This window comes from Terrapene carolina, unplaced genomic scaffold (genome assembly GCF_002925995.2).
Source record: "Terrapene carolina triunguis isolate 2854851 unplaced genomic scaffold, T_m_triunguis-2.0 Scaffold95, whole genome shotgun sequence".
Classification (NCBI taxonomy): Eukaryota; Metazoa; Chordata; order Testudines; family Emydidae; genus Terrapene; species Terrapene triunguis.
In genome coordinates, this window is record NW_020664446.1 from 50,534,633 (window position 1) to 50,562,435 (window position 27,803).

The 27,803-nt window shown below is 41.7% G+C and overlaps 1 protein-coding gene across 2 annotated transcripts in view; it reads right to left on the reverse strand.

Moving 5' to 3' along the window:
* Positions 1 to 27,803, reverse strand: part of BICC1 (BicC family RNA binding protein 1) — a 212,838-nt gene that overhangs the window by 146,914 nt on the left and 38,121 nt on the right. For both annotated transcript variants that reach the window (XM_024209767.2, XM_024209760.3), the window contains exon 2: positions 7,982 to 8,028. In XM_024209767.2, coding sequence (XP_024065535.2) covers positions 7,982 to 8,028 — 47 coding nt within the window. The remainder of the gene's footprint in view (positions 1 to 7,981; positions 8,029 to 27,803) is intronic.

Below are 27,803 nucleotides of genomic sequence, written 5' to 3' on the forward strand. Positions count from 1 at the left end.
ATCTAAAGATGGTTTTAATTAAGATACATTATAGCTCAAAGATATCCCATCATGGAATAGGGATTATAAATTCTAATTCTATAGTACGAGACAATATATTCAAGTAATGTTTAAGAAAAGTTTTGTAAATTACTTCCAATAGTTCATGGATTAGGGACCCAATCTTATGGGGTTCCACAGGCTTCTGTATAGATTATTTAGTTTAATCTTTCTATCTACCCAATGGGACTCAGTGCTCAGTCTAGAAGATACCATCAGAGATGCTTAGTTTTGCAGTTCTAAAAGTGTGGATTTGTGTCTCCAGAGATAACATGCTTGTCAACGCAAAAATGTTTTTAAATTAATAAATAATATATAGAGGTAAGAAATAACAGACTTCAACTCTATTGTCCCTCTGCAAATTTGTGTACACAGAGTCTATCCCTTACCTCTCTCTAAAAGTGCAAATTTTCAAAAAGTTCAATGAATAGAAGATTGTTGGGGGCGGAATAGATCTGGACAAGGAGAAGAAGTTTGGAGATAAATGTGAGAAGCGAGGGACATATGCTTGTTTTGTTTAAATAATACATGCTTGCTGTTGAAGAAAAAAATCCAGAATACTTAACGTTGTTGTTTTAGTTAAATAAAACAATTTAAATGTCTGTCTGGTGATGTTCTCCTCCTAATACAGCATGGCAAGAAAATCCTCCAAATATTAATAATTAACCTGTTGAATTGGAGGTATTTATGAAGTCATTGGGAGGAGAACTATCTGCTTCAATTACCTTTGGTAAATGAAATAACCAAACAATCATTCATTTTCTGATATAGCTGTAAAACTAATCTGAAAAGTTTTCAAAATAAATCACTGTTTAAAAATGTATATTGTGTACCTTCTAAAAATGAAACCTACATCTATCTCTGAGTTGTGAAGAATATGTATTAAGGTTATAACAACCAACAAGAATACACTTTTATGTAGAAAACCATGATTAAATCGAGTCTTCCTGACTAGTGATTTAAATCATGATTTAAATCAATTTGATTTAAACCAAATCCACCCTGCTGCAGGGGCTTCAGCAAACCTGGTCAGAGAGGTGACTCAGTAGCGGAGGGTGTCTAGGGAACAGAGCAGCTCCACATTCCTTGGGGGCAGGACCCGGGGTGTTGGGGGGGGGGGGGGGGGAGAGGGGGTCTAGCCCCTGCCCGGGGGGCTGCTGTGGAGCCTGCAGGGTCGGGGAGTGAACAGGCTGGAAATCGCTTTCCTCTCCTCGGCACTCCAGAGCTTAGCTGAGGGGCAGAAAGGCTTCCCCGTGCCAGCACTATGCGGGGCTTTGACACAGGCAGGGTTTGGCTCCTCCTGGCCAGTGCACCAGGCCAGAGGGTCTTGGGTTTTCCTGGGGCGCTGGCCCAGCCAGAGGCAGTGGGGGAAGGAAGGAGCCTGCCAGCCAGGCTGTTGGTGAGCTGAGCACTCCGACCAGGGGCTGATTCTCCGCACAGTGATGGGAGCGGGACGCGCCATGCCAGGGGGAATATGGCGGAACAGCAGGGCTGGAGGGAGGTGGGTGTGACGGGGTGAAGCAGGGAGAGGACAGCAACAGGGCCAATGGGTGGGCAGCAGAGGTGACACGTAACCGGCCACTGCCTGGCCCCTGCCCACAGTCACCAGCCGCCACAATACACAGCCAGTACCAGCCGGAAACGAGACAGGGGGCAAGGCCCTGGTGGGCGAGACCCGGCATGCAGCGGGAGCTGTGCTGATACACTGGGGGGGGGGGGGAGAGCAGCCGGCCCCGCGTGCTGCAGCTTTGCCCCGCCAGCAACCATGCACACCCACACCCATCGTAAGCCACTGGACCCTCCCACTCACCGCTGGTGGGTGGGCAACTGGCGAGCAGGGATCCAGCCAGCAGCAGGACCCACCAGTACTGAAGTGGGGTGGGGGGGAGGAGGGACAGAAAATACGGGACAATTTGACCATTTTTGAGAAAAAGTCGGGACACCTGCAGGAGGGCTTAAATTCAGGACTGTCCCTTCAAAAACGGGTCGTCTGGTCACCCTATTTGGGGGTACGCAATTAAACTGTTCAAAGGCAATAGGTAAAACTTTTATTAAAAAAGGGGTTTCATCTAATATGAAAGTGTAAAACCTGAGATTGCTTCTTCATGTTTATTTTCTGTGTCACTTATGTATGTTTGCTTTCCATTACTATTTCATCTCTGAATGTGTGGTTTTTCTGTTAAATAAACTGTGTTTATTTTTACCCCAAGCTGGTCTCTGGTGTGTAAACTATGTGAAGTGTGCACACCAAAGGAGGCTGGAGGGCTGATTTCACTACTTCAGGGTTGATGAAACAGAGGGAGACAGTCCGACTATCTGGGAGGAGGCTGGACTGGAAGGGCTGTTGGTGTCACCTTGCTAGGAGAAACTGGGCTGGTGCCAAAATGAGACTTTGTGCTTGTGGGCAGGCTACTGGTGTCAGGGAATTGAACCATAGCTAAATAGCATAAAAGCCCCTAAGGTTACAGGGCATTGGTGACAGAACCCGTTGAGCCTTAAAACGATACAGAGTGTAATTTATATTATTTCAGTGACAACCATGAAAAACTATTCTTTCTGGTGAAATATGCACTTCAAATCACTAAGTAAACTGTGTGTATATTTTTAATCAAATTGCTACAGAATTTCTAAATGAAGTTATATAGCTCAAACTGTACTTAGCCACAAGAAATCTTTACTCAATTTACATCCCATTCCACATCTAAAGGAAAACATTCCTTACAAATTCTTTCTACTTCTTTACAAAGAGGAACAAACAGAACATGGAAAATGTGGTGTTGTAGCTGTGTTGGATATTGTCGAGACAAGCTGAGTGAGGTAATATCTTTTACTGGACCAACTTCTGTTGGTGAGAGACACGAGCTTTTGATCGTACACAAAGCTCTTCCTCAAGTCACTCTCTTACAACTCTCTCACCAACAGAAGTTGGTCCAAAAAATATATTGCATCATCCACCTTGTCTCTCATGGAAAATGTGCCATTCAGATAAAACAAAATGTGTATCTGCAAATGCAATATAATGAAGGGGGGGGGGGAGAGAAGAGTTACTGAGGTAACTTGCTTTCTCCAAATGTATTGCCTTCACAGATCCATACTAAGATCACATGCCCTACCATGGAATGATTTCAAAGCATGCATTGTGGAAGCATGACGAGGTCCTCCATTCTAGAACCATGTGAATAGAAGTCCTTATTCGCCAACTGTCCCTTGGATCCTTTATAACCCTGACACAGCCTTTATAGTTCCAGGGCAAAAGATCACATCAATAGGTATCCATAAAGGTAATAATACATGTAGAGAACAGAACTTACTTCAGTAACCTACCTCTTTTCACCTTTATGATATTGTCTTTACAGCCTCCCACAAAAGAAACTAGCTAGCAATGACAAGGAGGCCTAGGGGAATTACTACTAATTGAAAAGTGAACAAATGTACTGCTTCCCTGCATGGAAAATCCAATCTGATCTGGACTCAAAAGAATACTTTTGTAAAGTTAAGAAATTAATTCTAGATAGCAGCTTTATGGAATCAATCAGCATACTGCAAAGGGATTCTGCAGAAGCTGCTGCTCAGTGTGAATAAAAATTGATAATTGTATTTAATAAAACAGATTTTTTTAATATAAATTAAATACAAGTTTATATTTAAAAATGAACCTATTCAAAATTAAAATATGAAATGGTGAAAAGCTATATTAAGGCCTAAATTTACTATAATCTATTAAAATCATTTAAATTAAATTAAAAGAGCAATATTAATACTGTCTATGGGGGGAGGGATAGCTCAGTGATTTGAGCATTGACCTGCTAAACCCAGGGTTGTGAGTTCAATCCTCGAGGGGGCCATTTAGGGATCTAGGGCAAAAATCTGTCTGGGATAAGTCCTGCTTTGAGCAGGGGGTTGGACTAGATAACCTCCTGAGGTCCCTTCCAACCCTGATATTCTATGATTCTATGATTAGGCAGTACATGTTTGCTGCTGAAGTTATACAGACAGTCAAACCACTAAAATGTTGGAAATGACTGGAAGCAGAGGTGATGCGTTGGGGTCACATGCCCCTTGGCTTTTACTGAGCATGCTCACATGGACTGAGTATGCCCAGTAACACTGCTGAAGCTGGCTACCCTCACACTGTCCCCCGCCACCAACTATCAGCAGGCACAGTCATCTCTCCCTGGAACCAGAGATTGTTGAAGTGCTAAAACAGCTTTTGAGAGCAGTAGTCTTTTCTGCATGTGCAGGGAGGATATTTTCTTTATTTCGGTTTATTTAACTAGTTCAGTTCAATGACTGTTCATTCAAGTTAGTTCATACAAAGTTAAGGAAGCAACTAGTAGTTAAAAGTACAGAAAAGCTTGTTTTCATCTTCCAATCTATGAATAAAAAGTAGGCATGAGAGGATAAGTCTAGACTGTACTAGTATTAAGGTTAAAACCCATTTCTGATCAAAGCTTGTGTATGCATGGAATCTGTAAATAAAAGATTAAGCCACTATTAATCTTTTGTTGCTGTCCAGTAATTTTCACTCCTAAAACAAATAAACCCATTTCTTGAATCTATCATTCGCTAACTTCTCAGCAAGAGCATCAAGTTCTGGTATATTTATTAATCAGGTAGAACCAAGAAATCATAGAATATTTATATATCAACTGGTTGTATAAAAAAAAAACATCATGGACTAAACAAGTTCCAAGCAATTTCCCAATCAAAGACTGTTTGTCTGTACTGTAGAGAACAAGTAGTGTCAGAGTACACAGCAAACTGAACCTAAAAGCATCAGGACATATAGACCTCAATTAAAATAACATCCATAAAACTATCTACAACTGGTCTTGAAAAAGTATTTGCATAACTCACTTTAACATTCATTTGCTACTCATTTTTCTTCTCTTTGTGGTTCAAATGCTGTCAGAGAGTTTTTTTAATCTTCTATGGTGTCTCAGCAACTGTCTAACCACACGCCTTCACTGTGAGACATGCAAATTTCCTTCTTAGAGACGCTCAACATATCTTAGAAGAAAACTTGTTCTCAATCATCCTAGAATCTAAGTTCCAAGTCCTGTCAATGTTTGAAACTGCAGTGAAGCATTATACTAGTCTAACACTACTAATGCAACTTAAAAAAAAAAAAAAAAAACCCTTAACACGTTAGACTTCACAACATCATCTAATAAACCTCTAGTATTATAAAATAGATTATGGTAATAATGTATAGTATGTTTTATATAACAAGCCAGAACATTGTTCAATCTGGATAGAAACATTTAAATCTGGAGTAGCTGGAGAGGACACGTTGATACAAATGATCAAACACACAACCATTCAAGTGACAATAAAGAAAAAAGTCTGCTATGCAGGTCTCCAGTCACCTATTTTGTTCAATACTTAGATGGACCATCGCTGTTTCATGCAATATTACAGAAACCAAAGGCATGTGAAAGGTCTAACAAATCCTGGCCCCATTGAAGAAGTCAGTGGCAAAACTCCCACTGGCCTCAGATGGGCCAAGATTTCGTCCTTTGAATATTCAGAATAATTGTTGCCATTTCATGGATGTTCAGTTATACCTTTTGTTCATGACACTTAAAGAGCTGGACTGAGTGTGACAGTAACAAGGAAAAATATTTATCTGTAATTTTGTTTCTTTGAAGATATCTCACATGATTATCACTCAGGGGGGTCATGCTGCCAGTTCAAGGCAGTTAAAAAAGGGAAGAAGGAGGATCCGGGGAACTACAGGCCAGTCAGCCTCACCTCAGTCCCTGGAAAAATCATGAAACAGGTCCTCAAGGAATCAATTATGAAACACTTAGAGGAGAGGAAAGTGATCAGGAACAGTCAGCATGGATTCACCAAGGGGAAGTCGTGCCTAACTAACCTAATTGCCTTCTATGATGAGATAACTGGCTCTGTGGATGAGGGGAAAGCAGTGGATGTGTTATTCCTTCACTTTAGCAAAGCTTTTATACAGTCTCCCACAGTATTCTTGCCGCCAAGTTAAAGAAGTGTGGGCTGGATGAATGGACTGTAAGGTGGATAGAAAGCTGGCTAGATCGTCGGGCTCAACGGGCAGTGATCAATGGCTCCATGTCTAGTTGGCAGCCGGTTTCAAGCGGAGTGCCCCAAGGGTCGGTCCTGGGGCCGGTTTTGTTTAATATCTTTATTAATGATCTGGAGGATGGTGTGGACTGCACTCTCAGCAAGTTTGCAGATGACACTAAACTAGGAGGCGTGGTAGATACACTAGAGGGTAGGGATCGGATACAGAGGGACCTAGACAAATTAGAGGATTGGGCCAAAAAAAACCTGATGAGGTTCAACAAGGATAAGTGCAGAGTCCTGCACTTAGGACGGAAGAATCCCATGCACTGCTACAGACTAGGGACCGAATGGCTAGGTAGCAGTTCTGCAGAAAAGGACCTAGGGGTCACAGTGGACGAGAAGCTGGATATGAGTCAACAGTGTGCTCTTGTTGCCAAGAAGGCTAACGGCATTTTGGGCTGTATAAGTAGGGGCATTGCCAGCAGATCGAGGAACGTGATCGTTCCCCTTTATTCGACATTGGTGAGGCCTCATCTGGAATACTGTGTCCAGTTTTGGGCCCCACACTACAAGAAGGATGTGGAAAAATTGGAAAGAGTCCAGCGGAGGGCAACAAAAATGATTAGGAGTCTGGAGCGCATGACTTATGAGGAGAGGCTGAGGGAACTGGGATTGTTTAGTCTCCAGAAGAGAAGAATGAGGGGGGATTTGATAGCAGCCTTCAACTACCTGAAGGGGGGTTCCAAAGAGGATGGAGCTCGGCTGTTCTCAGTGGTGGCAGATGACAGAACAAGGAGCAATGGTCTCAAGTTGCAGTGGGGGAGGTCCAGGTTGGATATTAGGAAACACTATTTCACTAGGAGGGTGGTGAAGCACTGGAATGCGTTACCTATGGAGGTGGTGGAGTCTCCTTCCTTGGAGGTTTTTAAGGCCCGGCTTGACAAAGCCCTGGCTGGGATGATTTAGTTGGGAATTGGTCCTGCTTTGAGCAGGGGGTTGGACTAGATGACCTCTTGAGGTCCCTTCCAACCCTGATATTCTATGATTCTATGAAGACATGACCGAATTCACCTAGCTCTAAAGATTATTGACCCTGAAAGGAAAGCGTATGATCTTCTCCTGTCCTCACCCATGAAATACAAAGGCCAGTTTCACACCTCTAGATCACGCTGTCTCATCCTCTGGGAAGTTTCTCTAATTTCATGGAAAGCAAAATCTTCCCAAAAACAAGTCAGCTGATAAAAATGAACTATAAAGACATGGAAAGTTTTGGAATTCAAGAACATTTTGAAAGACTTAAGAAAGAAAAATATTACTTCCAGAACAGGACTCCTCATAACTATCTGAGAATATACATTCTACAGCATATTTGGGAGGAAAGGGGCAATGATGTTCAGTTACTTAGGTAGTCTTCTCTCAGGGTGATGTAACTCAATTGAAGAGGATAAAAAAAAATATTGAGAATTCTGTTCCTCAAGACAACTTGACAAACAATGCCTTCTGTATTGCTGCTGTTTGTTGGCCTTCATGTAATTTCATCTTCCCCTCACTACGTATTTACATCTGTCTAATAATGGGCTCTGAAAGAATGTATTTACAGTCAAACTTACTATACTGTTTACTTTGTGATACATACCCTGTAATAAACTGAGATTAAATCTATACATATGATACCAAATATACATTCTACTAAAAAACTATGGTAACAATAAAAAAAAATGTTAATAATCACCATGGCTAGGAAATTAAGGAATATTGTGGAAGTTACATCAGAATATTCATTAGAGAGCGCTCTAAACTAAATATCAATTTCACCATAATTTGAAGTATAATTCTTCCAACCATAATGTACTATATTACTGTACTTATCAAACATAGGATTGTAACAAAGGTTTCTTACCTTCTGAAAAAAATCTTCCCCACTTTTGCCTTTGCCCTCAGCAGCAGCTGTAAATAAAATGACATTTGTCAACAAAATAAATCTAAGAAATAGATTTACAGCAGCCAACTTTTAATATTATTTGAACAGAGTACTACTGAAATATAAATTCACACACATGCACATTTATTTCACTTTAACATTTTGCACTACTGTGAAATCATAACCAAACCTCTTCAACTACTCATTTTTCTTATTTAGTATGCAAACAGGGCTTTGGAGCAGAGCCCGGAGCTGGAGCGCGGAGCAGCAGGTTTTTGCCTGGAGCGGGAGCGGAGCCGGAGCACAGCTCCAAAGCCCTGTATGCAAATAGCTTTCATAAAGAGGGACCAGTATCTAGAACAATGAGTTCATGCAGTCCATTATCTCTGGAAACTTAGGCTATGTCTACACTACCTCGGTAAGTCGACCTACACGAATAACGTAGCTGGAGTCGACGTACCTTAGGTCAAGTTACCGTGGAGGGTCGATGGGAGAAACTAACCATTGACTTACCTTACTCTTCTTGTCGGGGGTAGAGTACATGGGTCGACTGAAGAGCGATCTGCTGTCGATTTGGCGGGTCTTCACGAGACCCGCTAAATCGACTGCTGGTGGATCAATCTCAAAGCGTCAATCCCGGCTGTAGTACAGACATAGCCTGAGATTCAAGTTCTGGCATAGGGCTGTATTTAGTTCCTATTGAAACTAATGAGAATGGGTTCAGGCTCTTAATTTAAAAGTGAAGATTTATTTTGTAGCCTCAGTCTAATCATTCATATCATGCAAACACAGTGATTGATTCATTGGTCATCTCTGCTCAAAAGAAGTCTAGGACCAGAAAGACACAGGGTTTACAGGTCAAGATTTGTAGTGAACTGCAAAGCAACAGTGACCATTAAGTTAAACCCTGAAACATGTTCAACAATACTACTAACTGGTTTTCAATTAACTATTTTTAAAATGCTAACCTTAAAAAGCTTTTATCTTAAATATTTTTATCCTTTATGTAATCCTCTTGGTACTTCCTGCTTCATTTAACTGTCAATGCATCACCACAAATACCAGAAGCCTTTTTGAATCCTACGCATAATTCATGGTATTTGTGCTGTGAATAAATGATGAAACAGCTATATTTATACAGTGAATTTCCAAGGTAAACAATTTAATTAAGTATTTTTATTTAACACTAACAGATTTCAAGGTACAATATATAAAAGGTTTTTATATATTTGTGACTTATTTATGCTACAACTTAGCACAAAACTTAAAACACGCTGGATATTCCAGAACAAAGTTAATTATTCCCAAACATAAACACTTAGTTAAGAAGGAATTCCCACTGGAACTACATGCTCCTTAAACTTCATTACATGTTACAGTAAAAACTCTAAATGGTCATTCTGCTTTTCATGTGAGTACTGTTCACATAGAGAATGGAGATTGAATACTCCGACAGCCTGCCCTTCTACTATGGAAGAGAAATTACAACATTTTTCATCTCTCTCTTCAGTATTCAGAGAATACTCTCCCACTACATGATAGAGAACCGAATCCAAAAAAATATTACATATTAGAAACTTGTATTATATGTATTTCTTTCAACATCTCAAGTTGAGAAAGACACCACGCTGCAGATATAAACCAGACACATGTCTTTAACAATTCAGGTCACAGGTCTCAAAATAACAAGATAATTTAGTCTCACTACTTCCCCCAGACTAACAAACTGAACTCTATTGAAATCTATTTCATTTGTGATTAAGGATGTGAAAAGTTTCTCAATTTATTGAGACACACCTAACATCAGCACCTAGTACTGAAAGCATTAAGCACATTAGAAATGCTCATGTGCTGATATAGAGTGCACAATTTGAGTGTGGTATTGTAGAGGTGTGGTCCTTCACATGAGATCTTCATTCACAGCTCATTGTACAATACCTTGACATCCAGGGAGAGGAAGAAGCTGAAGATTGCATGACATTTTTTGAAGGAGAAATGGATGACTCTCCTGTCTTCTTAGTCTCTGTGAGGTATTGTTGAGTTTATTGAAGTGTTACATTTGTCTATGTAAGTTAACACTCCACCAGTACGCAACACATACATTTATTTAGAATATGTTTGAAAGGTGATATATTGTGACCCTAAGAGCCCCTTTATGCCAAGTGGCAAAGGGCGCACCCAACACACTGTCAGAATATTTACTCAATGTTTTGCAAGGTATCATTCGTAAACTGGTGACACACCAGTCATTAATATCATTATGCGATGTACATATGGCTGCAGATAAAAAGTTGGGTCTGAGTGCTGGAAATATATGTTCTTAAAACATATTGTGGAAGTAGTTGATAAAACTACTTGACAAAGGAATGTGCATCTCCCTTTCTGCAGGGATCAAGCTAACAGGCCGATGAGAAAACAGCACGACTTAATTGCAAGCAAAGGACAATGAGAGCACATTTGCATCTTATGCAAACAAAGGGATCAAGCCAATCCAGAAAGCAAGTTGAGCGGAGGATGAAGAAGGGGCTTGGTGCCTGCACCCGGAAGAACAAGCAGCATGGAAGAGGAATTTTGTCTGGGTTAACTTTTCAAAGAATACATTTCAAAGGTTTTCTGGGTTAAACAAATGGAAGAAAGGGGACTCCTGTGTTATCCATCACTGAGGGAACACAGGGATCAGCACCCTCTGATTCTGTGAATGGTTGATCCTCCTGCCTGAGGAGCTGGAGATGCTGATAGGTCAATGTAAGTAAGAAAGCTGCTAAGCCAAAAAATATAGCCTGCTAAAATTAAATTTTAGACACTAGAAAGTGTGTGATTTTTGTTTATAACCATACCCGTCTCTTTTTCTCTTGCTTAGTATCACTTAAATCCATGTTCTTCATTAATAATCTTGTGCCTAGTTTTACTACAAACAATCTCAGGGCCGTGTATTAAAGTAAAACATGGACCCTCAGCTAAACTGACAGGCTAGTGTGTGCAGTCTCTTTGGAGGCAGCAGACTTGGTAATTTCTGTGAGCGATCAGTGAAAAAGGGACTGGACACTGCAAAGACACATCTCTGGGGAAGTGGGGTTCACTGAATGTTACCTACAAGGCAAGGTTTAGACTGACAAAGAGAGTCTGGAGGAGTTTACTGGTGAGACAGACAGAGACTGATGTGGGAGTAAAAGTTCCAGCAAAGCTCTCTTGCTGAGGCAGAAGGGTAACACAGTGGCTTATAGTTCTGGTGCCCCAAGTGTATATCATATATATAAAACAACATTTTAATTTATTTCTAATAAATAGCTTGCTATGTATCAAGAGATCTGGTCATGATTCTCCCTGCTGGGTTATCACACATAGAAGATATTCACAACTGTGGCTCAAAACATTATTCTAGAGGTTCCTTGTTTGGTTTTGTGGAGAGGGAGGATTTTAAGAGAAAGGAAAGGGAAAGAAAAAAAAACCTGACCCTATCCATCTTACATATATTACAAACTTCACTGGAGGGTTTATGAACTCTGTAAAGCTACTAAAGTTCACTTACACAAGTCACAAAGTGATTTTGTTCGAACACACTTTCTCTCTCAAAAGACCCTCCCACCCTTTATAAGGAAGCAAGCAAGGGCAGTATTCCAGAAAGATACAAATTTCTTAAAACAAGCTAGTAAAATGGAAACTTTTTGGAACCTTAACTGTAACTGTTTCAGCCAAGTGACCCCTATGGTCAAACGAGTGTTAATTAGTGTCTATAGGGGGAAAGTAGTTAGCTCACTGCAACCTAATCTTACCCTCTTTTTCTAGCCTACGCAAATCCTAAAATAATTGTAACCCTTATATGCCCTAACTTTTGAGAAATAAAATTCAACTTTAAATACTGCATTGTTAATCTCTCACTGCCCACTTCCTTTCAAGTGGCCTCCTACAACATGCATTACCGGTTATATTTAACACTCTTTCCCAACTTGTATTTAGCTCAGCCACTCTGATTTCCTTTGCCAGACCTGAAGAAGAGCTCTGGGTAGCCTGAAAGATTGTACTTTCCACCAACAGAAGTTGGTTCAATAAAAGATATTACCTCACCTACCTTGTCGCTAAAAAATGCTTTAGAATTTACTTCCCACAAATGTTCTTCCCACAGTAAACAATTTCTAATGTCAATCAAAAACACTGTCAACCCCACTTTCATTCAGAATATTCTTGAATGGCAGACCCAGGAATCCAAAGAGTGAGTTACTGTAGAAGGCTTAAAACAAGGAAACAAGAACAAAATCAAAAAAAGGCTATTTGGAGACACACGCCCCTTTAGAGCCATGAGTTTCCCTGTTGGGGTGGGGTTAATCATCATGAACATTATTCTTGTGGAAAAGGAAAACAATTCTATCTTTCTGCTACTCCAACATACTACTCTATCTAGAATCAAAAGTTTTACCAGGTCAGTAGTAACACATTGGCCTAACCTAGCCTTGTGTTGTAACTATATGAACAGCCCATGTTTTTAATAATAAACATGAAGGCTTCCATGCAATGAGCTACTCTTGATTGAGAAATTGTTTAACTTACAAATATTAGTGTTAATTTTTTGCAATTAGAAGATGGAATATAAATTATTTATATTCCAGTATACAGTAATCTATTATCCCTAACAAAAGCAGTTTTCATATAACACAAAATGCCAGTAATAATTACCAAACTACTGAAACATGACTATTTAAATGTGCATAGTAAGCATTTAATATTTTAAGCAGTACTACTAGGTTTATAATAATTTCCCTATGCCATGCAATATTTTATATCATGTTTTCCCTTTTCAAGAAATACAGGATCATAAATGTTCTGTCCAATAAAAACAGCAAGAAGTTGAACCAGGTGTTAACTATTATGGTACACATGAACTACAGGGTTTTGTCTATTTAATTACTGAATCTTGAAAAAACACAATTGTAAATTCTCCCTATATCATATGGAAAAATTAATTTGAATTTCTACTTTAAATGTTGTTTTAATTCTGAAGAGTTTTCTGTTACATTATAGGACATGTTTTAAAGGAATAAAACCCAAGATACACAGATTAAATTTAAGTTTTGTTTAAATGTAAAGTTACCATAGATTTTTGGTCTATTTCATACAGCAGCTCATGTCTTCATTATTTTTAACCCTTGGATATCAGGATTTGAAATTTCTGGCCCATAGCACTTAATATAATATGCATTGATAGTAAAACTTCTGAATTTACCAGTAACCAAGAGTTCAATTTCATTTGATTATTTTTCCTTTTTCCTGCATCAATATTCATTGCACTCTTATGAGAACAAAAATTATATGATTATAGCTTATCTATGCCACATGGAGGCAAGAATTTAGTGCAAGCAACCAGCTCAAATTCAGACAGAACTCTAACAAAACTGTATCCACAGAAGTGGTAATAGTCTAACTGGATGCTATCTACACATCAAGACAAACTAATCAATTTTATGGGGTTTGAAATAAATGGGAAATAATCTATTTGTAGATATGTAATGGACTTCTGACTTATTTCTGTCCTTCCTTTCCTCACTGAATGAAATGAATCTACAATACACAATTCCCACGCTACAGCCATATTGTGACACACTTCATGCTAATGAGATCCCCGACCTTTCTTCTAAAACTGCAAGAAGGGTGCCAACTATGTGGTGGTTTTTGTGATGTGTACACTCGTCCATAAGGAAAAGAAAAACCCAGGCATATTTCACAAAACAGATACCAGATGGTAACAACTTTTTATTAGGCACCTGGGCTAAAATCAAAGAAGAGACCAAGAGACAAAATGGCTGTGTGTGCAATTAACACAAGACCAAATATAACATGCAACACACTTTGAAAACCTCTTCAACATTATACCAAAGTACTATAATAATGTAATAATGAATATCCAAAGCAGAACACTTGGCCACCCAAGCAAATGGAATGACAAAGCAAGACTTTCTTGGGTAGGCTCTCCCTCTAACATCCAAAATAAGCAATTCCTTAATTGTATTAAAAGATGGTGTATACTAGGAGACTGGTGGTACATACTGAGGATTATTTGGTGGAGTTGCAGTGATATATTAATTCAAAAAGTAATCCACTGATTATGTTAAATATTGTCTTTTTAATGCATGGTAGATCTTTAGGGTATGCAATAGGCATCACAAAATTTAAACACCAAAGCTTTCTAAAGTAGGTGCCTAAAATGAGACACTTAAATCCAGTGTTGTACCTATTCTGAGACCAGAGGACTAAACCTGCACTTCTTATGCACTAAAGAAAAATAAAAGAGTATTATATTGTATTAGAGTCAAGGAACTCTTTAAAGAGACAGAACTTCATTATTTTACATGTGTACTTTCTTACTCTTGTAGAATAGTCAACTAAGGACAGCTGGAGTAGTTTCAGCTTGCTCAGAAAGGGGCAATAACAAGACTATTAAAACATATTTGGGCGAGTTGCATTGTATTTTTTTATATCAGAAATAATCTGATATGCAAAATATTAAGAAATGATTCATAAAAGATGGCCAGATGTGCTATAACTTTTTAGAAACTTATTTAACTAATATTACACAAACTCCAACAGATTCAGAATACAATGTTTTCTCACTAGAGTATTGTAATAATGACTCCCGGCACCCCGGAAGTTTACTGACTGTGGCTTTATTTAAAGCTTCTTGATATATGATGACAGATTTCTAGAATTCACTTGTTCCAGAAACGTTGGGTTACTAATACTTAAAACAACTAGAGCAACTAACAGTCAGACTTCAGAAGATCTTCAATCTTGACACTACTCTACCTTTCTAGGTTACTTTCAATGGTCCTGACACACTACTCAATAAAACAGTCTTAGAAATAAAACTGATAAATGCCTGCATCACCCAAATACATTGTATTTTAGCATAGGCAGATGCAGTAGTTTGTGTACTATTTATGATTTTTTCATTCTGTTCCTGTGAGTTCAAGCTCATTCCCAGGTAAACCACCATAAAAAAACCCTAGACTTGCTAATTCATAATAAAGAGAATTAATAAATATGACAATTTCATTAAAGAATGAGCAGCTGAAAGTGCATGCTGTCGCACCGGTATAAAGTCACATGTGTGAAAAAGCCAAAAATGACCGAGAACTTAAAATTTAGGTGGTAACAGGCCACAAATCCCAATAATAATTTAACCTGATGATATTCTTTAAAAAAACAAAACAAAAAAACCCCCCGCACTTCTCAGTCACGTTTCTAGCTGTTTCCATTGCTTCAGACTGACTCAACAAATGTTTTACGCTTTAGAATGATGTTTAGGATTATGCTGTATACTGTTGTGATGGGTTGTGTGGATTTGCACAGATGGCGAATTAGGGGTCTGTGGTGTGGAGTAAGGCTGTATATTTGGGGTTATTGTATATGCTAGTTGTTGCATACGTTGTTATGTTGATTGGTGTCTGGGTGGGACTGTGCTGGGAGATGTGCTGATACGCTGCTATCAGGGGCTAGGTCTGTTTCATTATTGTGTGTGTTAGTCATGTTGTTGTGGGGGTGCTTTTGAAGAGCTATGGCAATTCGGCCAAGTAAATTCACCACCTGTGCTGTATCCCTCATACAACCACTGAAATTAGATGTAGAGTAAGGGTGGTGATTGGCTAAGTTAGTTCGGCTCTCACAATTGTTTAGGACTCTTGGCATGGCACAGATACACGCATTACTGCAGCTGTAAACCACATGGGTATAATTCATAAATTCAAAATGACTGGGAATTTAAATTGCAGGGTAGTGGACTGTGAAACCCAGTGATGATTGAATCTGGTGATATTCTAAACAAAAGACTATCCTTGTAGCTGTTTCCATCGCTTCACACTGACTCCGACATTCTAGGCTTCAGAGCAATACACCAAGTGACAATCCAGGAATCGATAAAGCATATTACAAATAATTAAGAGCATTTTAAAAGAAGCTCAGAAAATTCAAAGCACAGAAAAATCCTCCATAGTGCTCTTTTTGCATCACAACATGAAGGACAGAGTGAAAGACATAATTCAGTATTCTGGTAACTATTATAGTACCATCTTCTTAAAACACAGGGTGTAGCCAATTATTTCATTTTATCATTCATTTGTTGTGTGTTATGTGATGTTATAATCAACTCATATGTGATGTCATATATAATCACTGTTTGCTAAATAGATTTAAATCGTAGGATTATAGAAGTATCAGATTGATCAATAGTCAGAAGGGATACGTTTGCATTAGGTATCTAAGTAGGGCTAAAACATAAGGCCTACAGGCTCAGGCCTGTAAAATATCAGCTTAGCCATACTAGGCCACAGGCTTAAGAAAGACTTGACATAAGTAAGTGACCAAAAAATGACCCTATGCTACAAGATTATAGGAAAAGGTGCATCAAGGGGTCATAATGCGAAAAATTAAACTGTAAGAGTAATTTTGACTACAAGATACCCGGTAATTACATTTTTCCAACAATGTACACGCGCACAGTGTTAGGTGTAGTCAAAATCACAAGATAAAAGAGGGCTCCCAGATTGGGTAAAATGAGTTCCCTACAGGAAAACTCCAGCAGGAACTATCCCCTCTACTGATGATCAATTGGCAAGGCATTCATCAATCCTTAAGAACATTGTTAAGGATGTAAGTATGACTATATATGTAACTTGTGCATAGGTCTCTAAGTATTTCTATATGCTTGGGTAATCATAACTTTAATTGTAACTTCAATAAAATTGATAAAGCAAACTAGACCTTGTACTTGTCAATGTATGTGTAGTCACTATCCTTGGGTCTTAGAGACTCTAAATCTGAAGCAAGTAGCAGAGGTGACTTTCACTCTGTTGAGCTTGAAACTGCAGCCACCAGAGCCAAACTCACAATTGTGTAATACAACATTATTAAATTTAGTTTAAATAAAATAAAAGGCTAGAGGGAAACTTATACTTCACTGTCTCTTAAATGCCACTGCACACAACTCCAATAAAAAAAGACAGTCTCCTGCCATGAGGAGCTCACAACCAAAAAGATCAACACAGGTAAAGCAAATGGAACCTGTTAACATTTTAAAAAAATACCTAATCTCACTCTTCTCATCTACAGTAATGTACTTGATTGTTATTTGTTAGTGTCTGTGGGTCTCATGGACAAAAAATGTCTAAGATAAATACTAAGGAAAGGGATGAGGACTTGGTGCAGACAGTAGAACTGAGAAGTTACATAACAAAATGAAGCAAAAACATGACTGGGAAAAGGAAAGAAAGGGCTCAGTGAAGCTTGCACTGTTGACAGAATACATCAAGAAGAATGGATATGATATGAAACAAGATCTAAGATGCAGGGTAGGTAGTGATGTGTACATCCTTGAAGGCAAGGAAGAGACATTTAAACTTGATAATGGTAGGCAGGAAAGAGGAAGATCTATCCAAAGAGAAGAGAGACATACTCAGATTGACAGGTGAGCAAAATAATTTTAGCTGCTGCATTTTCTAGAGTTTGGAAAGAAATAATGTGAAAACCAAGAGAACAGAAGAAAACTGCAGTAATATGCTGGAGGTGACCAGAGCCTGGACAAGCTTAACTTTCAGTGTATGGTGCCAGAAGTAGTAGTAAGTCTTAACAGCTTCAACTCAGTGGGAAAAGAGGGGGAATTAAAAGAGGACCTGATGAGCAGTCCACAGTACTTGAAAATGTTGAGAGGACAAATAAGGAGCTTGATCTGGCAGCAAGTAATAGGGGATGACATACAGGAGACAGATGAGGGAATGGACACAGGGTCAGGTGTGACAAGTTAGATGTGAGAACTATTACCATAGAGATTATTAGCATGCATGGATTCAGCTGTCACAAAGGGATAGAAAGGGGAGGAAAAAGAGAAGAAACCAATGACAGATTCCCCAGAAGACTAGAACCCAGCATGGGAGAAATCACCAAAGCAATGCTGAAAGTAGATATGGAGCAACAGGAGGAAAAACAAGAGACAATGGCCAATACAATCCTAACAGTGTTTGCTCCGCAAGCACAGAGAGAAACTCATTTGTGAACAAATGGGGGGGGGATAGCTCAGTGGTTTGAGCATTGGCCTGCTAAACCCAGGGTTGTGAGTTCAATCCTTGAGGGGGCCACTTAGGGATCTGGGGCAAAAATCAGTACTTGGTCCTGCTAGTGAAGGCAGGGGGCTGGACTCGATGACCTTTCAAGGTCCCTTCCAGTTCTAGGAGATAGGATATCTCCATAAAAAAAAAAAAAAAAAAATTCCACTTTTTCACACTGAATTACCTTTGATCTCTTTCAAGACTTCATAATTTGGCAGCGACAATCAACCACCATGACCAAAAATAACCAATACAGTAAAGTCATATTACAGGCTATTGCCTTGTCAGAATATTTTAAAAATCAGTTATTTTAGAGTTGCGTAACTGTAAAATCCATCCAGAACCAATAACTTAACAGACACCACTTGTACTATTTAAATATATTCTAACGTTTTTCTCATTTTGTAAAACAAATCAATCTCTAGCAAAGAAGCTTTCTGCCAAATTTCAGCATAGAGCAAATATTTACAGCCAAATTACAGATTGAAAACAGGCTGTGGGATAGGGGGTGCCTTCTCTCCTTTAAAGAGCCTATACAGGAATAACTCATTCTTCAGGCTACAGACCTGGGGTCCTTGGTGATCTGGGATGCAGCATGGCTCGAGATTAGGGACACCAGGTGAGGGTAAGGAAGTGAATGCTTTATTTCCTGCCAGCTCAGACCATGTGTATAATGCTCAGGGCATGTCTACATGGGTAAGTAGACCAGTATAGTCCCATGAAATAATTCTTCCTTAAAAAAAAAAAAAAATTCTCTCCTTTGTTTTTATGGAATTTTGTGCTAATTTTATTTTCTCCTGTCTCTGAGGGGGGTGAAGACCCTGGGAGGTGGGAAGATTACAGAGATAGGTCATCCTACACTCACATCACAGTAGGATGACCTATCTCTGCAGGGCTGGGCCTGGTTTCCCGGGCTGGGCATTGCACCTCAGCACACAGAGTCGCAAGTGCCACTCCCAGGTTTGGCCTGATGCCCTCCTGTCATGACGGAGGGGCGGCCAGGCCAAATTTCAGGGAGTGGCACTATGACCCCTTGCGCCAAGTCACAATGCCTGGAGCAGGGGCCCCACCCCAAAGACAGGAGCTACTGCTGCAGGATGAGTTTTTCATTTTATGTCATTTTATTATGCATTTCTCATTTATGAAAAACATGGTACGGGCTCTACTAATAGTTATGTCAAAATAGCTATGTAATAATTAACCAGGCACAGTTATACCAAAGTAACTCCCTGTGTGGAAACCATTCTGGAATAAAAGTGACCCTATTCTGGAATTATGACTTGGCTTCCAATTTCCTCATGTAGCCAAACCCTGATTATAAAAGGCTCTCCTAAGGTAGCATCTTTAAGCAATCATACTAGAGATACATGCCCCTATCCAATTTAGCAAAGGTAATAAACCATTTATGAGGGTATTAAAAAGCATAGATTAGGAAGAGGCAAGTGAATACATCAGGCAGGAAGATTTGAGTTTCTTATCCCAAATGTGTGCAAGGCAATTAATCTGCCCTATTAAAGCTATGCTATTAAACAATTTCAGCTATCTCTGTCCATCTTCTACATAGTCATTCAGGTATGTTGAAGGATTTCAATTATCTATGATGGATCACTTATGAAGGAAATTTCTAGCTGGAACGTCCTTTGCAGATCCAATGTCTGGAGAGGTTCTGCCTAATTAAAATTATGCTTACTCCAATGGAGAGTTTCCCTATGCACACTAACAAAATTAAAGTGTGGGTAAAAGAGGTATTAGATCACACAACTTTCTTCTCAATGGAAGTCCGGTTGGCTGGATCAATTCACAAGAGAAGCTGAATGACGTGCTAAAAATGTATCTGAAAAGATCCTTTGTGATATGTAAAAAGGATCTGAAATTTCACAAGGAGCACCATCATTTTACTGAAGACGTATATTGAAGACGTATACCTCACCACTACTATGGGGAAACACGGTGTGACATTATTGAGGTGAACTGTGACCCAAAAATCATTGTTGCAACCAATGTCCTATATTTGCACCAAATCTTGTACAAAGGAGGTCAAGTAAGATGTTTATGGAAAGGTTATAATTTGCTGGTTATGATTATGCTGTCTGTATGTGTGAATCCTTTTTGTATTTGAAGTTATGAATATTGGCTATGTACTTGTATCTCAATGTGTTTGATTCTAAGTGGTATCAGTGAACAATTTGGTCAGCTTCTTGAGAAAGGACTATTCTGAGTAAGTGCCCAATTAAGAAACACGTAACTGACAATGGACTTTGGGAGACACCAATCCACATTTGAGCTTTCCTCGGAACGTTCAAACTAACATGTAAACAATGGCATCGGCCTGCAAAAAACTGAATCATTCATGGACATGTGACTTGCCCAGGTGGCTACAAACTCCACCTTGTTGCTGTGATTTTGCACAGAAGAACAAAGGGGTTTCTGCCCACAAGAGAGAGAATATAAAAGACCCTGGAAGCCCCCCCATTTTGTCCTTATCTGGCTCAAGAAGTGGCTTCTCCACCCCAAAGAGATGCCTGAAAGAAACTGGAACAAAAGACTGGAACTACGGGGGGTGGGAGTGATTGCTGGACCAAGGCCATAAACCACAACGTTGGTCTGAAAAGGATTGGGCCCAGACTAGGAAGGATTCTAGTCTGTGAAAGAAGCTTATTGGAACATCTCTGAGAGTGAGATTTACTTGTATTCAGTTTCCTACTGTATTAGGCTTAGACGTGTGTGTTTTATTTTATTTTGCTTGGTAACTTATTTTGTTCTGTCTGTTATTACTTGGAACCACTTAAATCCCACTTTTTATACTTAATAACATCACTTTTGCTTATCAATTAACCCAGAGTAAGTAATTACTACCTGGGGGAGCAAACATCTGTGCATCTCTCTCTATCAGTGTTGTAGGGGGTGGACAATTTATCAGTTTACCCCGTATAAGCTTTATACAGAGTAAAACTGATTTATTTAGGGGTTTAGGCTCCCAGAAAAACTGAATACTTGGTGCTGGGAAAGTCCCTGTTAACTGAGAAGCCCCTGGGCTAAGTCAATCTTAGGCCTGGTCTACACTAGGAGTTTATGTCGAATTTAGCGCCGTTACATCGAATTAACTCTGCACCCGTCCACACCACAAACCTATTTAGTTCGACATAGAAGTCTCTTAAATTCGACTTCTGTACTCCTCCCCAACGAGGGGAGTAGCGCTAGATTCGACATGGCCATGTCGAATTAGGCTAGGTGTGGATGGAAATCGACGCTAATAGCTCCGGGAGCTATCCCACAGTGCACCACTCTGTTGACGCTCTGGACAGCAGTCCGAGCTTGGATGCTCTGACCAGCCACACAGGAAAAGCCCCGGGAAAATTTGAATTCCTTTTCCTGTCTGGGCAGTTTGAATCTCATTTCCTGTTTGGACATCGTGGCGAGCTCAGCAGCACTGGCAACGATGCAGAACTCTCTAGCAGAGATGGCCATGCAATCTCAGAATAGAAAGAGGGCCCCAGCATGGACTGATCGGGAAGTCTTGGATCTCATCGCTGTGTGGGGCGATGAGTCCGTGCTTTCCGAGCTGCGACAGAAAAGACGAAATGCAAAGATCTACGAGAAGATCTCTAAAGCCATGGCAGAGAGAGGATACAGCCGGGATGCAACGCAGTGCCGCGTGAAAATCAAGGACCTGAGACAAGGCTACCAGAAGACCAAAGAGGCAAACGGACGATCCGGATCCCAGCCCCAGACATCCCGTTTCTACGAGGCAGTGCATTCCATCCTAGGTGCGGCCGCCACCACTACCCCACCACTGACCGTGGACGGGATATTGTCGACGGCCGCTTCCTCGGACATGTTAGCGGACGGGGAAGATGAGGAAGGAGATGAGGAGGACGAGGCAGTCGACAGCGCTTACAACGCTGATTTTCCCGACAGCCAGGATCTCTTCATCACCTTTACAGAGATCCCCTACCAACCGTCCCCAGCCGTTAACCCAGACACAGAATCAGGGGAAGGATCAGCCAGTAAGTGTTTAAAACATCTAAACATTTATTTTTAACAGAACAGGAATATTAACAATATTAACAATGGGTTTTGTATGATTACTTTGCCCTAGGCGCTTAACGTTTCAGTCCCTGGCAGTGCAACTACTGAAAAAAAAATCTAACAATGTCCGGCTTAGCATGAATGTTCTGCCCAAGCCGCTCTACTGTTTAGTCCCTGCCAGTGCAGCTACAGTAAAATCCAGTCTATATGTCCGGGGATAGAGCTGAAATCCTCCAGGGACATCTCCACGAAGCTCTCCTGGAGGTAATTGGAAAGCCTTTGCATCAGGTTCCTGGGGAGAGCGGCCTTATTGGGTCCTCCGTAGTAGCAAACATTTCCGCGCCAGGAGACAAGCAAGTACTCCGGGATCATTGCCCTGCAGAGCATGGCGGCATACGGCCCTGGTCTCTGCAGGCTTTCCCGAAGCATCCTTTGTTTCTCGGTCACTGAAATCCTCATCAGAGTGATGTCGCTCATGGTGACCTGCTTTGAATTAGGTAGGGGAATGTTAGTATTGGGACTGCTTGCCTGTTCCTTTACAGAACTGTAACCGGTGGTTTACAGCCACGCGGTGGAGGCGGGAGAGGGGCAGCATACAGGGATCTTTCCCTGGGACAGCCGCGAGGGGGTGGGACAGGGGCAGAGTTCATGCTTGCCGGATTGCTGGCAGCAGGGACTGGCATTGCTTTCAACGTGAAAGGAGGCCAGTGCTATTATTAAAGTTTTAAGCAGCCACAAGTCTACGGCTTACCATGTCGGCCTGCTACACAAATTCCGGTGTCCTGCCCCGCTTCTCTGATCTGCACTGCAAGACCCCAGGCACTGAATGCGAAGGCCGAAAATTCGACCTTGTCCTGAGTGCGCATGTGATAGGTGCTGTGCATGGTCTTGTTCACAGAGAAAGACTATGTTCTTTGTTCACAACTTCATTTATCTTTCTGAGGAATTCACTCCCTTTTTCCCATTCCCACAGCTGCGACTGTCTCCCGACCTAGCCTGGCATCACACTCCCAGAGGCTAGCGCAGATTAGGCGTAGGAAGAAGAGGATACGGGAGGACATGTTCTCGGAACTTATGGGCTGCTCCCGAGACCAGGCAGCCCAGCAGACCCAGTGGAGGGAGAACTTGTCCCAAATGCACCGATCACACATGGAACGGGAGGAGAGGTGGCGGCAGGAAGATCAGCAAGCGACTCAAACGCTGCTTGGACTAATGAGGGAGCAAATGGACACGCTCCGGCGCCTTGTGGATGTTCTGCAGGAACGGAGGCAGGAGGACAGAGCCCCGCTGCAGTCTATCTCTAACCGCCCTCCCCCGCCACCAAGTCCCATACCCCCCTCACCCAAAGTCCAAAGAAGGAGGGGCGGCAGAGTCCGTGAAAACTCTCACTCCACCTCTGCAGACTGCTCAAGTACCAGAAGGCTCTCATTCCCCAAAATTTGACAAGTCCTTTCCTTCCCGCCTCACCCAAGCCCCCGTCCAAGTTTCACCCCCCAGTTTCATGTGTAGTTGCTAATAAAAAATACGTTTCTGTTCATTACTGTTTCCATCATGTTCTTTTAGAGGAGAGTGTCTGAAGGGGATTGGTAATTGGACAGGATAGTCACCTTTACCACGGTACAGAGGCGGGGGCAGGTTCAGCAGCAGAGCACACACACATTGCAGTCACTAGTTACCCTGGTCAGTCTGGGAGGTGGTTTTCATGTTCTGTGGGGGGGGCGGGGGGCTCTGTGATTTTGTGGCGGGGGAGGGCAGTTAGAGATCTTATGCAGCGGTCCTTATCCTGGATCACAGAACCACGTAGCAGGGGATCTGTAACCGTCCTCCCCCTGCCACAAAGTCACATAGCCCCCACACACACAGAGTCCCGAACAGGAGGGGTGGCAGGCGCCGTTGAAACAACCAGTCCACCACTGCGGAGCCTGTCATTCCTGGAGTTTAGAAGCATCATTTGCATCACTACACTACACCCGCTCCCCACCACAGTCTGCGTCCCAGGTTCAACACTTTCCCGCGAAAACAGTAATAAAGAAAATGGTGTTCATTAACAAAATTCAAGTCATTTTATTTTTAAACGTGTGTTCGAAGGTGGGGAACGGGGTATGTAACTGGAGAGGATAGTGAACATTTACTGGGTAAAGAAACGGGGGCAGGTTCAGCTTCTCTGTACACAAACTTAATAGTCACAGGTTACCCTGCTCACTCAGGAACCTAGCTTTCAAAGCCTCCCGGATGCACAGCGCGTCCCGCTGGGCTCTTCTAATCGCCCAGCTGTCTGGCTGGGCGTAATCAGCAGCCAGGCTATTTGCCTCAACCTCCCACCCCGCCATAAACGTCTCCCCCTTGCTCTCACAGAGATTGTGGAGCACACAGCAAGCTGCAATAACAATGGGGATATTGGTTTCGCTGAGATCACAGCGAGTCAGTAAGCTTCTCCATCTCCCCTTGAGACGGCCAAAAGCACACTCCACCACCATTCTGCACTTGCTCAGCCGGTAGTTGAAGAGTTCTTTTTCACTGTCCAGGGCGCCAGTATAGGGCTTCATGAGCCAGGGCATTAGCGGGTAGGCTGGGTCCCCGAGGATGACTATAGGCATCTCCACATCCCCAAGAGTTATTTTGTGGTCCGGGAAGTAAATACCTTCCTGCAGCCGTCTAAACAGACCAGAGTTCCTGAAAACGCAAGCGTCATGAACCTTACCCGGCCATCCAACGTTGATGTTTGTAAAATGTCCCCTATGGTCCACCAGTGCTTGCAGCACCATTGAAAAGTAGCCCTTTCGGTTGATGTACTGGCTGGCCTGGTGGTCCGGTCCCAGGATAGGGATGTGAGTTCCATCTATAGCCCCACCGCAGTTTGGGAATCCCATCGCGGCGAAGCCATCTATGATGACCTGTGCATTTCCCAGGGTCACTACCTTTGAGAGCAGTACCTCAACGATTGCGTTGGCAACTTGCATGACAACATCCCAGGGTAGGTTTGCCCACGCCAAAGTGGTTCGCGACTGACCGGTAGCTGTCTGGCGTTGCAAGCTTCCAGAGGGCTATGGCTACTCGCTTCTGGACAGTCAGGGCTGCTCGCATCCGGGTGTCCTTGTGCTTCAGGGCAGGGGACAGCAACTCACAAAGTTCCATGAAAGTCTTCTTCCGCATGCGAAAGTTTCGCAGCCACTGTGATTCATCCCAGACCTGCAGCACTATGCGGTCCCACCAGTCCGTGCTTGTTTCCCGGGCCCAGAATCGCCGTTCCACAACATCAACATGACCCGTTGCCACCATGATGTCCTCGGCGCGGGGTCCCGTACTTTGTGACAGGTCTGTGCCACTCTCAGACTTCAGGTCCTCACCGCGCTGCCGTAGCCTCCTCGCCCGATTTCTCAGCATCTGCCTCTGGGAAAGGTGGATGATAAGCTGCGAGGTGTTGACAATGGCCATAACTGCAGCGATGGTCGCAGCGGGCTCCATGCTCGCAGTGCTGTGGCGTCCGCGCTGTCACTGACCAGAAAAGTGCGCGAACTGATTTCCCGCCGGCGCTTTCAGGGAGGGAGGGCAGGAGTGACGGTCGGATGATGACAGTTACCCAAAAGCACCCTCGTTACATTTTTTTACCCAGAAGGCATTGGCGGCTCGACCCAGAATTCCAATGGGCGGCGGGGACTGCGGGAACTGTGGGATAGCTGCCCACAGTGCACCGCTTCCAATGTCGACGCTTTCCCCGTTAGTGTGGACTCACAACGTCGAATTACTGTCCTTAGTGTGGACACACACGTTCGACTTTGTAATATCGATTCCACATATTTGATTTAAGTAAAATCGAACTACTCTCATAGTGTAGACATACCCTTAGTTTCTGTGCACTGCAGGGGGGCGTGGCCCAACCTCTTGGTCTGTGCTGTACCTGACTGACGTGTCTAACTCAGCAAGACGGGAGTAGAGAGAAGCCTTCTCTGGCGGGGGGGGGGGGGGGAGTTTGCTCTCAGTGGTATCCCAGCACTTCTAGTGACAGTCTTGAGGGAGTTTCTGTGACCAAACCCGTCACACGCGGACCTTATGGAATATGAGATAATCCATAGGTACAAAACCTTTCTCCATTACACTTGAGATTTCCACTATCCTTTGTGTCACTCGGGCTTACAACACTAGAGTTATTGTTGATTGCTCCTCTTCTCTTCCCTACGCCCTCACTAATTCTTGCTGTTTCCTGATAAACTTCTAAAATCTGCCCTTGCCTCTTCCAAAACATTGGTTGACACCATGGTTCTCTCTGACATGGAATACTGTAATCTCTTCTCCAGTCTTTTAGGTTTTGTCTACACTGGCAAATGAAAAACAAAACTTTTGTCATTCAGAGGTGTTAAAAAAAGCACACACCACCCCAAAAGACAAAAGTTTTGTCGGCGACAAGCACTGGTGTGAACAGCGCTTTGTCTAAAGGAGCGCTCTCCTGCTGACAATGCTAACGCCACTTTTGAGGGTGGATGTTTTTTGTCGTCAAGAGAGCTCTCTCCTGCCGACAAACAGCAGCTATACTGCACGCCTTTTAGCAACACAGCTGTAGCGACATAGCTGTGTCCCTAAAAGCTGCGTAGTGGAGGCTCTCAAATCTGCAGTTCTCATTCTCCCACCAATGTGATCATGTAAATGTCTTCACCTCACCCATGTGCTAAAGTCTCTCCAGAGGCTATATCTTTCAACAGTGTTAAGTTTCATGCCAATTAGGAAGTTTCTCAAAGATTCACATATCTACAAAGTATTTAAGGTTGCAGCATAATAGGTTTTGGGATCCAGTGGAAAGAGCTTGAGTGCTTTTTTTTGTAAAGTAGGAAGAGCAGTAGTTGGGTGAGTGATATCAGAAAAAATTTTCAGGCAAACGAACTGCTCTTCATCTGACCATTTTGGGCTATGAATGAAGAATTGGACGGATGGGAACTGTTTCAACTGGAGCCACAAGCACCATACCAGACACTCCAGGCTATGAGTAATAGACTGGTTGCTGTTTCCCTCCCTCTTCCTTTTAATCCCTTTTTTTGTTGTCCTTTAAATGAAACACATTTTGACATAAACAAGAGACAAATCGGGAAGAAAGATCTAGATTCAATGGAGAATGGTTTTAGAAAGACCACACCCAAATCTATCTACTTTGCATTATATCTGGACTAATATTATTGCTGGTTTATATTTCCTTAAAACTGATTTCAGTTGAAGGGCTCCAGAAACATTAACATCTATACATGAACATACATTCATAATTCACTGTGAAGAAAGTTACTGCATTTCCATGTATGTTGAAAGGTTACTGTGAAAGTGTAGTTTTTTTAAGTTTAGGTAAAGTTGTTACAAATCTTACAACACACACACAGACAGAAGGAGAATCAAGCTATACTAAGGCATAAATCGTTCTCATTCAAAACCTCCAAACTTTCGGATAAAAGTTAAGATATGTAAATTATTGTAATTGATTCCTTTAAAAAAAGAAAAAATTAGTTGTTGGGATTTTTTTTTAATAAATTAATATACTAATTTCTAGAGTCTAAACTGTATTTACCACTAGTGATATTCTAAGATCTTGTGTGATTAAATTGGAAATGAGAGCCAGATGCGCTTAAGTCTGACACAGAGCTACGTAAGGGTAAGATCTGGAGGAGGAATGAATTGCTCACCTCATGGTGATGGTCTTGGAGGTT